General features: G+C 36.6%; 1 protein-coding gene across 1 annotated transcript in view; it reads left to right on the top strand.

The window, feature by feature from the left end:
* LOC103474938 (calsyntenin-2) overlaps positions 1-13,410 on the top strand; it is a 280,040-nt gene that overhangs the window by 177,218 nt on the left and 89,412 nt on the right. The window contains exons 4-5 of the mRNA XM_008426222.3: positions 7,153-7,361; positions 11,996-12,145. Coding sequence (XP_008424444.2) covers positions 7,153-7,361; positions 11,996-12,145 — 359 coding nt within the window. The remainder of the gene's footprint in view (positions 1-7,152; positions 7,362-11,995; positions 12,146-13,410) is intronic.

Below are 13,410 nucleotides of genomic sequence, written 5' to 3'. Positions count from 1 at the left end.
AGAGTTATTTTGGCCTTAATAATTTCAGCAAACCTTTTTCTTCCACCTAAAATGCTTGGATTGTCTGCAAAGTTGGGCCACAACATTTCTGAATGATGATACAAAACATCTATGCTGGACGTGATCACAAATGCTAATATATTCTGTACTGTTACACTCAAGTGTGACAAGCAAAAAACAGTAATTTAGGAAGGGGGCAAAAACTTTTCCCTCACCACTGTAGTGCTATATGCAAATGATGAACTCTAAAGATCTCAATCATTTTCACTGCTAAGTATCAGCTCAGATATGCTTAATGTTTAGCCAAAAATATTTAAGCAAAATATATATTTCTGCAGTAATCAACAAGCTGCGCTTATTAAAAGAACAAAAGAAAATTATTGTTTATTATTTCTCTGTTATATTTGAATATTTGAAGCATGTGGGTTAAAACTGTTTGATTAATTCGGTACAATGCAGCAATCAAATCTCTTGTTAGAACCTCTCAAAGTTCTCTGATTAATTATTGACTTGTAAAAAGCTGCTTTTCTTTTATGGAAATCAAAGTTGCTTTCACTGAAAAGCGAGGAAGATGGTACGGGCTTAGTTAAAACTGCTGATCATAGTCATGCTATGATCAGCATAGCATGACTATGCTGATCATAGCAGCATAGTCACAGTCATGTCCAAATCAGACATGACTGGCAAAACAACTTGGAAATGTGTCAGTTATAAACAGACATGGTGGACCATTGTGTTTTGAAGCGACTTACAAACAGATTTTATAACAGGGAGGTGCCTCTAATAAGCATAGAGCAGATGCCTCATATACAGAGGCTATTAGTACAGATGCAGCCATCTGTGTTATGATTTCTGACATTGGGATCTTGGCTGCATGCCTTCCCCCTATACTCTGCCTGCCCATTTACTGTCTGATTACTGTAAATAAAGGCCACTAGTGCCACAAAAAAATGCAACAGCTCTAATAAAATACTCCTTTTATATTCATATTATCAGGTTAAATTAGACTTGAAGAAGCAAAAGATGAATCAGTGTTATGTAACTCTACACTGTTTAGTAGTACAGTGAACCCCATTTTTTTGCGGTTTAGTGTTTGCAGATTTTTTTCGTGGAGCGTAACTAAAATATTTGCAGATATTTTTGTATATCTACAGCGTTGGAAAGAAAATGCAAATTGGGAAGCTAAAATACCAAAGTACCAAATATTGGCTGGTATTTGCAAAGCAGCCAATCTAGTAGTGGTATTCATTTTCCTTGGCAATGATTGGCTGAACCCCCAAGAAAAGAAATAAGGAAGACCATAGATTAGGGATGTCCAAAATGATTCCTAAACAGTCTGAATCCTGTATGTTTTAGTTCCGTCCCTGGTTCAACACAGCTGAATTAAATTGATGACTTGCTAGAAGGCCTCTGCAGAAGTACATTGACATACTGAGGAGGAAGTTACTACCAGGGTGTTGAACCACAAAGAGAACTAAATCATGTAGGATACCAGCTCTTAAGGACTGACTTTGGATACCTCTAATCTATGGTCTTCCTTGTCTTTTAGCTTCCACATTGGAAGCTAAATGTTATCTTCAGTCACAGATTGACCACCAGATGGGTCTGCAAAGAGAGAATGCCCTAAAAGCAGAAAAAGGAGAAGACTGAAACAAAGCCTGAGGATCTGAACGTGTGTAAGGTCGTAGACCGCAGGGAAGCAGAAATGCTGGGAATCAGAATTTACATCAATGTTTTGCCTAATTAGTTGTCAGTAACTTTGAATAATTCATTTTTAATTAAATTATGAAATGATTTTTTTTAGTTGAATCGAGGCACAACCAGAACCATAAACAAAGCTTGTTAGTCTCTCATGAAGGAGTGAATTCAATGCAGAAACTCCTCACTAAAACAGGAATGACCACAGACACAACTGTCTCTTAAGTCTGAGAAGGTATTAACAAAACAGCTCCCCCTCACAGTCAAAACATCAAATAATAGTGAGCTGCACCAACTGAAAATGTAACAAAAGTGGCAATTTTGGTCCTTGTTCCAACTAAGTGTACTATCAGACTATCAGGTTTCAAAACACCCATAGCCCAAGAGATCATAATGTTTTTACCCCATTCTTTGTTTATGGCCATGTTTTAGTCACAGTAGTGAGTGGACCTCTGGGTCTTTTCTGTTCCCACTACTGATCAAACTCTGCAATGGTGGCAATACATTACCTTAGTTGAATTCTATTCAGGAAACAATCCTGGCACTTGTACTTTCTTGGGGGGATGTCTTAATCTTACATCACAGCATGGGAACCTCTTCTTGCAGTTCTCGACAATATGATAAATTGTTGATTTGGATACAATTCTACTAGCAGTAGTCTGTCCATGAAGCCGTTTTGATGTAAAGCAACAGAGACAGCATGTGTTTTCTTGGAGGTAACCGTGGTTGACAAATGAAGGATGATTTCAGGCTCCACTCCCTTTTAGAGCAACCACTCTACTCTTCTAATTCAATCAGACTGACAGGGCGATATGAGCTGCCGTACCCTCACTAACACTTTCTCCTGACCTCACTGAAATGGTCGTTTTGAGGCAGAGCAAAACTTTTGCGATTAAGTTAATTTTATTAACTTCTTATACAGTTATTTCAATCTGTTCTCATAGCAGCCTCGACTAACTGCAAATTGCCACCGTCAAAAAAAATTACACTTGCATTTGTGAGAAATGTAATTTTTTTTTTCAATTTCAGAATTTTTACCCATGACTGTCGGTCACAGAAAGGTTCGTGCAGACTTAAACCACTGAATTCATGTTAACACTGAAGTATGTGATTATATATTGCAGATTGAAGTCTCTGGCTGGGATTGCTACCATTTTTCTTGCAAGTTACTCATAAACTGAGTTTGAAACCAAGTCAGGTACTGCATTTACAAAGAGAAAAAAATTTTTATGTGCCTTTCATCCACCGTCTGCAAGATCATTTTACATGATAACTGACTTTAAATTGATGTAGCACACAGCTTGATGCCAAACGGGGGTTTAATGTTCCAGTTCTTGACTGATAATGCATCCCGGGTAATATAAATATGCTTTATTGTCATTATCTTTCAACTAGTGAAACACCAGGGGGGCTACATTGCATGTCTTCTAAATCAATGTGTTGAGGGAGCATTTTAAAGGCAGATCACGCTAAATAATATAAGCTAAACACGGTACATGATACATGCAGAGTACAGGTCATTTCCAACTAATAAAGTTTTACTGAGACCATCCTGTTAATAAATGATACTAAATAAAAAGAAAGCTCTCGATGTTGCTTTATCATTAACTATGTGACGTAGCTTGACACTATTTGACTAATCATCTCCCTGTCGATACTTTTTATCCAGTTTGGTTGTCGTCATAATTATTCTCTCACCCTTGGGGTCACACAGGCCCTCGCTGTTTTCTGTGTCTCTCTGACTTGTTGTGAACCCCTACCAGCACACTGACACCTGTCATGGGGAGCAACAGCGGCCCTGGGCCCAGCTTGGCAAGCTTTTAGGACTATAAAGCCACAGACATGCACACTCACACACACACACAAAGTCCTACACACAAATATCTAGTCACCCCAGAGTACGAGGTGTCTGTTCCAGCCAGATGTGCGCCATCAGCAGAGAACGCCCGCTCACATGGACGCAGAGACATCTTCACAATTACTGCATTTAGTTATATTCTATTCATTCGTGTGCATGAATACATAATGACGCTCACAAATGTGAGTCCCACAGGAGCGGAGCATATGCTTGCTCACTCACTATTTGGGGAGAGCGGCGAAGCTAGGGGGGAAATGTTTATGTGAGAACTGCATTAATATGACAAAACAAGGCTGGCTGAGGGATTTACTGTGCACACTGGTACTGCTATCATCTGTCAGAGCATCTTATTACCATCTTCTGCTGCTGTTAGCATCACCATTAACATCCCACCTTTCCTAAAGCTCAGCAATTCATCACTGTCACCCACGTATTCATTTGTGTATTCTGTACTAGGGTCCAGAACTTGAAGAGGGTGTAGTAAAATAATTTATTTCTACTCGAAGTGCTATTATAAACAAGTACATTTTTGTTTTATCAAGCCCTGAAACAAGTTAGTTTTGATTGCTGTTCTTGTCCATAATGGAGCTGACTTACTGTAATTTTTCATGTTTATGTAGTGCACCTAAAAATGCAACCACATTATTTTGGTTGTTTTATAACTTTGAAATATTTTTATGTATAATTAAATTATTTAATTTTTTCATTATATTTTTATTTTAATGAACAAATTATATTTTGTTTGCATTTCGGCATGTTAATCAGCCTGCATTTATAGTGCTTTCCTGGGGTTTGGGATGGGAGCAGTAGTGGCGAAGCGGAACTTATGTTTGGGGGGCGTTGCTTCCGAGTTGGCTTTGAGGCGGAATTCCGGTTTGCCTCAAACGCAATCTGGATGCTAAAGGCACCGCTTTGGTCGTCTTAGCTGACTTCTATTTTATTATACTTTAGGTCAGTACACGATAAAAACATGCCAGAACTACTCTGTAAGATGTTTACCTCTCATTTGACCAGTATATAGTATTGAGTTACGGTTTCTGTGCGCCGTTTTGCCAATAGTTGTCAGTTTTATCAGGCGAGGGTAAATTTGGCAGGATGCCAACACGCGCTGGGAAAGTCCCACAGAGGGAGGCGATTAGAAGGCCGTGATTTTGTACAAACTCTGGATTTTAGGAGTTTTATTTATCATTTGTTTGAATAACATTTAGTGTAAGTTGCTTGTTGATTCATAAGGTAGCTCAGAGCATGAGAGTAAAGTGAGTCCAGCCAAAGTTAAAGGTAGAGAAACTATTCTTTGTTCATGAAGTGTGGGAATTCAGGTTAAAATTGAAGCAAAGTTAAATTCTGTATTTTTTTTGGTAAGTCTTGTAATTCTAATTTTGATTGATATTCAGTTAAATTCAGTGTACATATGCCAGTTAGTATTCCGCTAAAGACAGGGGAGCTTTAAAACAGTTGATTTATCCTGTTTGATACACTATACCTTGGTAGCTATCTTGATATTGAAAGCCAATGCAACGGCAATGAATTTGCATGAAAGTACTTTCATTATTACTAAGTAATTTGCCAGCTGAAATTTCTGTTTGTTCTTTCCTAATTACTTAATTTAGTTGGTTATTAAAATGCTAAACAGCTTTTAAAAGTAATTTATTAATGTCTGTCTTCTAGCCACAAGAGCAAAGAAACAACTAAAGCACGAATTTAGAATAACATAACTGTTAGTGACAGTGATGAGTTTCAGCTGAGATAGCATTGATGCCCTGATCAAAGGTGTGTCTGCATGTGTAATAAGCAAAAATTAACTAACTGAACGTATTAGAGAGAATCCAGCTTTAAATATGTGACTAAATTATTTTTGTTTCCAGCAACGCTGCCTTTTTTTGACATTTATTTTTTTTAGTACCGTTGGTTTACCATTTGTTGGATGGATTTATATTAAATTATGTGTGTATTGAGGCTTAAAAACTGGTCTTTGTGTATGCTGGACAAAGATGATAAGACAGAATGTAAATGTCTCCAGTGTTCCAGTCTGCTACAGTGGTAGCTGGATTGTTTTATATGGATCTTTTTAGTAAAATGATTATGTAGTGCTCAGCTGCTAATCCTCTAAGGTACATGTTAATCTGTATCCCTTTGTCTTAAAGCAACACACTACTTTTGCTTTCGAGTAGTTAATTGTCAGTCATCTCTGCCTGTAATTTATTTAAACAAAGGACTATTTCTGCATGTTCGTTTTTTAAAATGAATACATTTCTTTATGTCTGATTTAATTAAGATCACAAATGAATATTTAATACAAATTAACCTGCTATCAATTTGCAGCACATTTTTTTGTTCTGTTAATACACATAAAAATGTATCCTTTTTGTTGGTTTAGATATTGTTTTATAGAATTAGTAAAAGCTATGGCTAAGCTTTTCAAGGCATGACTGAGCAGGGATGAGGTTAAATGAAATGGAAAACTTGAAACTAACTCATGACCTTTTATCAGTTACATAAAAAAGAAATTCTGTTCTGCTTATATTTACTCTCTTGTCTTTTTTATCTGCTGTTGCAGGGGGAAGAAAACAAACAGCAAACCTCTATTAAACACTATTTTATTGACTGATAGTTACTAAGAAAGAAAATGGCATCATGGGTTGATATTGCTGTTATTTGATGCTGAAATACAGCTGAATTCATTTATTTACAAGCAACAATGAATTTTGAAAAATATCTCGAGAACCATGTAACATTTCCTTAGTATTACAAAACAAAAGACGGATTAGTGGTTCTGAACCTCATAAAAGGTTCAGATTTAATGTAATATGAATACTATTGATAAGGCTTCAGAATCAGGATAAGAAACGGTCCCATTAAGAAAGAATTAGATAAAAAGTATAAAGTATATACATTAAGCTTAAAGTCTGCCGTAATGTTTTTATCTTAAATATTTCACACTTATCATCTTACTGTTGTGATCAGCAAAAATGTTTTTCAATTTTTCAAGCATTCCGACTGCACACAGTTTGAAGAAGTCAAATATTTTTAGTTAAACCATTTGACAGTTAGCAGTGAAGTATCAGTCTTTTGGACACTTTCATAATCTATTGGTTTTGCTTTCTGTAACATCATTTCTGGTTTGCCAGCAAAGCATGACAAGCAGTTGCTAAATCTATTCAAATTATTAAGACTAATAGCTTGTCAACGGTGACATAAAGAAAAAAAATGCATGCATTACATCTTACTTTAATACTTCAGTATTGTACTGAAGTAATCTACAATATTCATGTTTAAACCAATTGTGGATTTATACATGGAGATGACTGACCAGTGATGAGGTTAAGTGAAACACAAAACTGGAAATTAACTGGGGATGAAGGGAACATGACAATTGATTGACAACTTCTCAAATATGTTTCTTGCACTTTAAATGAAAAAGCTATAATAATTTATATGAAAGGGAAATAACTTCTTTACTAAAATGTAAACAGAACAAGCAGAATACTTGTATTTCCCTAAGTTGGAATAAAAAACTGTTTTAACCTGTATGACACTATGCAGATGATACTTTAGTTTGAACTTTCTCCTCCCCTGTGTCTATGTATTGTCTGCAGGGCAGTGGTACACATCCAGGTCAATGATGTGAATGAGTTTGCTCCCGTGTTTCGAGAGCCACAGTACAGAGCTGCTGTGACAGAAGGAAAGATTTATGACAGCATCCTGCAAGTCGAAGCCACAGATCAGGACTGTTCGCCACAGTACAGCCAGATCTGCAACTACCAGATCACCACCGCTAACACGCCTTTTGCTATAGATCGAAATGGTGAGTAGAAATTAGAATAAATATATTCAGCATTGCATGATGCCTCAGTACATGCCACAAAAAATGTAGTAGTAAAACACATTTATTATGCTAACAACTTATAAGTCTTAAAGACTTAAAAAGAAAACAACACTACGACTGGAGACAGAAGCTACTGGAGAAAAAAAAGGCCAAGTATCTCATCACTTTCTATTTCTATCTGCATTTTTAAAGGAACTTATCAGTTTTGACATGCTACGAAATCTAGGATGATTACAACTTGTCAGACTCATGCTTGTGCTGAATATTTTATGTAAGCTTTTTTTCTTTTTATGCAATATGCAGTATAAACTAAATCACTTAATAATGTGAAGACTATTCACAGCAAATTGCAAAATGAGGATTAAATACTTTTATGTGAATAGTTCAGTTATAAAACTGGACCACAATTATAAAGGAATGGAACATTTCCAAAAAGTAAAGCTGTCACTGTACACAGGGTTAGGATTATACATAGTGCAGAACCTTATCTTAACTCGAGTTACCTACTGCAGCTTTAAGAGAATGGTGTGATTACTTTTACTTTGCTGTTGCTTTCAGTCTATATTTTCTCCTAAATAAGTGAATAGCATTCCCAGCTCTCTTTATGGGAAGAATATTTCATTATTAGCACTCAAATTAGGACTTTAGTGCTTTGTTCTTGCACTCTGGTCAGCTAAAGTTTTCACTTGGATAATTAAAGTGCAGAGAATCACAATAGACAGAAATTTGTATGAATGATACTCTTGAATTTTGCAGTCGCTTCTAAATAAATATCTAGTATAGTTTCTTTTTTCGTAGAAAACCAACACAGACACAGAATGCTTTGTGCCAGAATCTCATCAAAATCATAGAACTTACAAACTCCACTTGAATTATTTCCATCTGTAATACAAACATGTGCAGCTGCATTTGTTTTCCTTTGTTCAGAGAAAAAATGTTTGTTTTTGACAAAGATGGATTTTTGAATTTCTTTTATTTCTTTTAAATGTTCATTATATCTTTATTGGGTCCTATGCAAAAAACGGCAAATAAAGACCATGTGCAGTGTTTTTATCATATCAGCACTTGACCAGAGTGATGTAAAAAAATCTCCCTGCTTCACTCAAAAAACTGAACCGACATGTATTCTTGTTTGGCAACGAAACACTAAACTAATTCCCTTAGGAAACAGGTATGTAGAAAGATCTTTACTTTGTTAGTTTTAACCTGCCGGCATATATAAAATACATTTAAGCAAAGCTGCCAGGCTATTATGTCAAACTTGAATTGATTTATGTGCCTGAATGCAGCAGGTCTAATTGTAGCACATTGCTCAGAATTTTAATGAAGTGGATCACTTTGAGCTGGAGGAATATCAAGACTCACAACTTAATTTTCAACAACATCGATTTTTGCTGTGGAGTTTGTTGCACATCTAGAAATAGATGCAATTTCAAGTGATTTAGACACCATTTAAACTGCAAAAACAAGGCTTGTTGTGCTATAGTTTTATAAACACACCTGGAAGAGTTGGGGGGTGGGGGTTAAACATGTTACCAAAGCTACAGCCAGCTCATAAGATGACAGGATACAATCAGCTGGGTTTATCACGACGAGATGAGATTCTAACAATATTTTGAAGAAAACTTAAAATCGTAATTGTTTTTCAAATAGATGTTTTCTAAATCACAATTTGTACTTAAAAGAATCTCTGATCAATTCATGTTTAACTACAGTTGATGTGTTTGTACATGTCTAACTCCATCATGGTGGTGATGCCAAAAAGCGTTGAAATTTCTTCTTTCTTTGGTTTCTCAAAGCATAAGTGGAATCTCCTAGGAGCAATCTCTGGTTGCAGAAAGTCTTCACATAATCCACTCAGAAAATACAGAGAATACTTCATCATTATCACCACACTTTCCTGACATGACGCCAGTGTGGGTCCAAAGGAATCACTGCCTAACAGCTATTTTTTATGGACAAGGTCATGCTGTCAGCAGCTGCAAGACAGACTTCCCTTTGAAGAGAAATATTATCAAATTATCTCATGCCCCAATATCTTGTTGAACCTCTACATAACTCCTAAATGTCATTTTCAAATATGAGACAACCACCCATTCTCCCTGAGGTGTGCTGTGGCAAATGTTGAATTAAGCAGAATTAGTCACGGCTGTGCTTAATATAATGAGCTTACAAATCTTCAGGACAACAGCAATCCCACTTCTACTGAATGTTGATAAAATCAGAGATTTAATGTTGATGCTGGTGGGCATGAGTAATTACTGCTTTTGGAAAAGTAACAACTGAGAGGTGAACAGGGGGCCAACAAGCAGCAATGTCTTTACACGAGGAGGCGGCAAGTATTTAATGGAAACATGTACCCAATTTTGGGAAGCATTACAGTTAATCAGACCCCTTAAGGAGATAGAAGGTACCTGTCATCTCCACTGTGATCTCATTTGTTACAGTGATTACGTTAAGCCATTAAAGTTAATTTGACAATGATACATAATGATGATGTAAGATTAAATAACCATTACTCCTTGAAGCAAACACTCACACACTGTCTTTGTAAATAAGGAGCACATACATAAAGTGTGGTACAAGTGACAAAAAACTCTTTAGATTGACTACTTTGCAGTATCCAAAACAGACTGGAGAGTAATCCTTGCTGTTTTATAGTTTTATCATGAGCTAATGCAGTGGTTCTTAACCTGGGTTCGATCGAACCCCAGGGGTTCGATAAGTCGGTCTCGGGTTCGGCGGAGCCTCTGCCGCGGAGGTAAAGACACACTTGTGTAAAGTCGTGATGACGCCCCACTTTGCCATCACTTGCTGCAGAGGACCATATTTACATTGCTTAGCCAATCAGGGCTGCGGAGGAGCCCTGATTGAAGGAGACCAACTCTCAGCATGGATTTAAACTTGTGTCATTAATTACTTCAGCAAAACTCACCATTTTTACCAAATTCTGTAGCTTTCGGTGTACTTCTAAATCTGCTCCTTAGTCGCATCTTTTCGGGCTTGCCACTGCCTCTAGTGGCATGGGGGTGGTAACAATATAATTACATTACTAAATCAGAATACCGCAAAGTCTTTATTTATTATTAATTTTTCATTATCTTAAGAATGTAGAGTTAATTAAATGACCTAAACAAGACCTTAAAGTGGTTCCAGTTTCTCTCGATGGCCAACCTGTTGAAACTGTGGCAAATTTTAAATACCTTGGGTTGTTCCTGGACAGTCAGCTCAACTTTGCTGAAAACACTGACTATATTTTGAAGAACTGTTCTCAGAGACGCTACCTTTTAAGAAGACCTGGTGATCTTCTTGAAGTGACCCAACTAGACTCTAGTTGGGTCACCCATATGTCTTGAATTTGGAAAAAAATAATTGTATTCATCGCGAACGAAGGGTTCAGTGAATGCGCCTATGAATCTGATGGGTTTGGTACCTCATAAAATGTTCAGAACCACTGATCTAATGTAAAATGAATACTGTTGATAAGGCTTCAGAATCGGGATAAGAAACAGTACCATTAAGAAATAATTAGATAAAAAGTATAAAGTATATACATTAAGCTTAAAGTCTGCCTTAATGTATATGTCAATGTTTTTGTGAATTTCTTAAAGCTCACTGAAAGGATGTCAAATAAACTTTTAAGTTAACTGGTTAAAAAGATTAACTTAAACAAGAAAAATGTGAGACTCTGTTGAACAGGTGAGCTATTTTTATGTTTATGTGAATTATGAAAAAAAATATTTTATTTAATTGAGTTATTCCTATAATTACCTAGAAAGAAAAAGATTTCCTATAATTACCTAGAAAGAAAAAGATTATATATATATATATATATAAATTGTGTTAGATGGGCATCTGATATCACATATCAGTTGCAGACCTATGAACTCCTGTGAAAGCTGATGATTGGCATTCTTTGTCATAGAAAAGAAAGTTTTGTTTTTAATCAGCTTTGTACATCATTTAATTTCTTTTGTTCATCTTAAACAACTGTTACTGAAAATAGCTGGGTCTTCACCGTGAATGAACAGCTGCAAGTTTGTTTTGAAGCATTTTTATTATTTTTCACACTTCAGGAAAGCTATGGGTTGATGCCTTATAGTTGAAGTTTAGTCAACCAAGAAAAGTAATAAGATTCTCACGGCAGGAAGGAGTTTGGAGAATCTAAACGGCAGCTACAAAAACAAATGGCCCTTCACAGAAGAGCAAACTCACCGGGTCAAGGTTCATTTACATCTCAATGATGAGGATTACTCAGTTTAAGACAGCAGTTTGGTCTGATTACTTTCAGACAGTGAGGGGAAAAAAAAGTTCCTATGTGGTTTCAACTGTATGAAACAGGAGAGTGCATTGACAAAGTTCAAACTGACCTAAAGTCTTATTCGATAAACACACAAAGTACAACAACACATTCTTGTTTCAAGTATCCCTTATAAGTTATGTTACGTTAAGTAATGAAATAAATACATTAGACTGACATAGCCACAGCTGCATCTTTTTCCATATTTCTTGCTTATAGCACTTCCCTCATGATTTGTTCATGTCAATTATATGTGTGCCTTGTTAAGAAGCTCTTTTGGTTGACCTTGACTATGACCTTCTCTTCCCATTAGGAAACATCCGAAACACAGAGAAGCTGAGTTTTGACCGACAGCAACACTACGAGATCCAGGTGACAGCTTGGGATTGTGGCCAGAAGAGAGCCTTGCAAAGTGTCCCAGTGCACATTGACGTCAAGCCGGTCTGCAAACCTGGCTGGCAAGGTTGGTCTTTGTCAGACATGTGTGAGCAAACTGTGCAGTGTTTAATCATCCAGGAATGCAGTAATGTTTGTGTGTGCCTGATTACTGGAGATTACACAGTTGCTTTCTTATTTGTAGTACTTCGCTGCACCTTGCCCAGTTCACTAAATGTGCAGCTCCCTGCAAGATTATTTTTCCACAAATTTAGCTTACACCCTGAGAATTTCTGACATGTTTTTAAATTCCTGCTCCTGTTTCTGTCTTCTCACTTTTCCTACCTTATGCAAAGTTCTCCCTTTTGCCACCCCTGTCTTCTGCCCTCCCGGAGGAGTTGGCTTGTCAAGATAGGATGGTGTAATAACCGACTCTTTACTTAGAGCATCACAACTCAACAATGTTGCTCCCAACACATTAGAAAAGCCCCCTGGCAGCAGTCTGGTGCCGCAACAACAAGCGTTACTCAGGATGACAGCATATGAGGACAGTTGTCAGAGGACAGAGCAGAAGTAATTAGATACAAACACTTTGCAGTATATTCATCTCCAGGCAGAACCATGCGCAGAGTGCGTTGGTAACCAAGTCACATCTTCTATATTTGGCATCCAGCCCTCCATTGTCCCAAAGGAGTCTATGTTAAATGGTGCTAAATCAGGATTCTGGCAGGAGTTTGATGTCATTTACTGGTACCCCTAAACCTTTCTTGCTCCCTAATCAGTTGTTCAATCAGTCTTTTCTGGACTAACGGCATTTTGGATTTGGATAAATTTGCAATGGATCATAGTGTTTTTGATTTCATACAGGAATTATCGGTTACAAAGAAAAAACATAAAACGTGTATCAAATTTATTTTTCAAGTAGAAAATAAATAATTTAGGAAAATGATTAAAGTATTTGTAGAAATTCCATTATGTTCACACTTACAATACATCACATTATTTAACGGTAGGAAAGCCCGCAGTCTATCTTAAATGTTGCTCACTTTTTTTGTTATGACACCAACAACTTCCATTACTGAATAACTTTAAAATTGACCCATAGATGACAGCAACCCATTACTACTTCTGTAAATAGTTCACTGCTGTGTGACGTCTGTGTTCTTCTTCTGCGCATGCGGGTCAATTTTGGATCACAAACCGTTCACACAGAAGTCAATCCTAATTGAGTTTAAGGACCTGCTGTGTTAACATAGCCTCTGATGAATGATTTTTCATTTGTAAGACATATTTACTATTATTCCATTCAAGGAAGTTTAACAGATTTTGTTCCTTGCAAATTTAAGTCTTTGT

The sequence above is a fragment of the Poecilia reticulata genome, chromosome 13 (assembly GCF_904066995.2).
Source record: "Poecilia reticulata chromosome 13, P_reticulata-male-v2, whole genome shotgun sequence".
NCBI lineage: Eukaryota > Metazoa > Chordata > Actinopteri > Cyprinodontiformes > Poeciliidae > Poecilia > Poecilia reticulata.
Note: the sequence above shows the minus strand (reverse complement) of the source record. Positions and strands in the feature narration are given on the sequence as shown.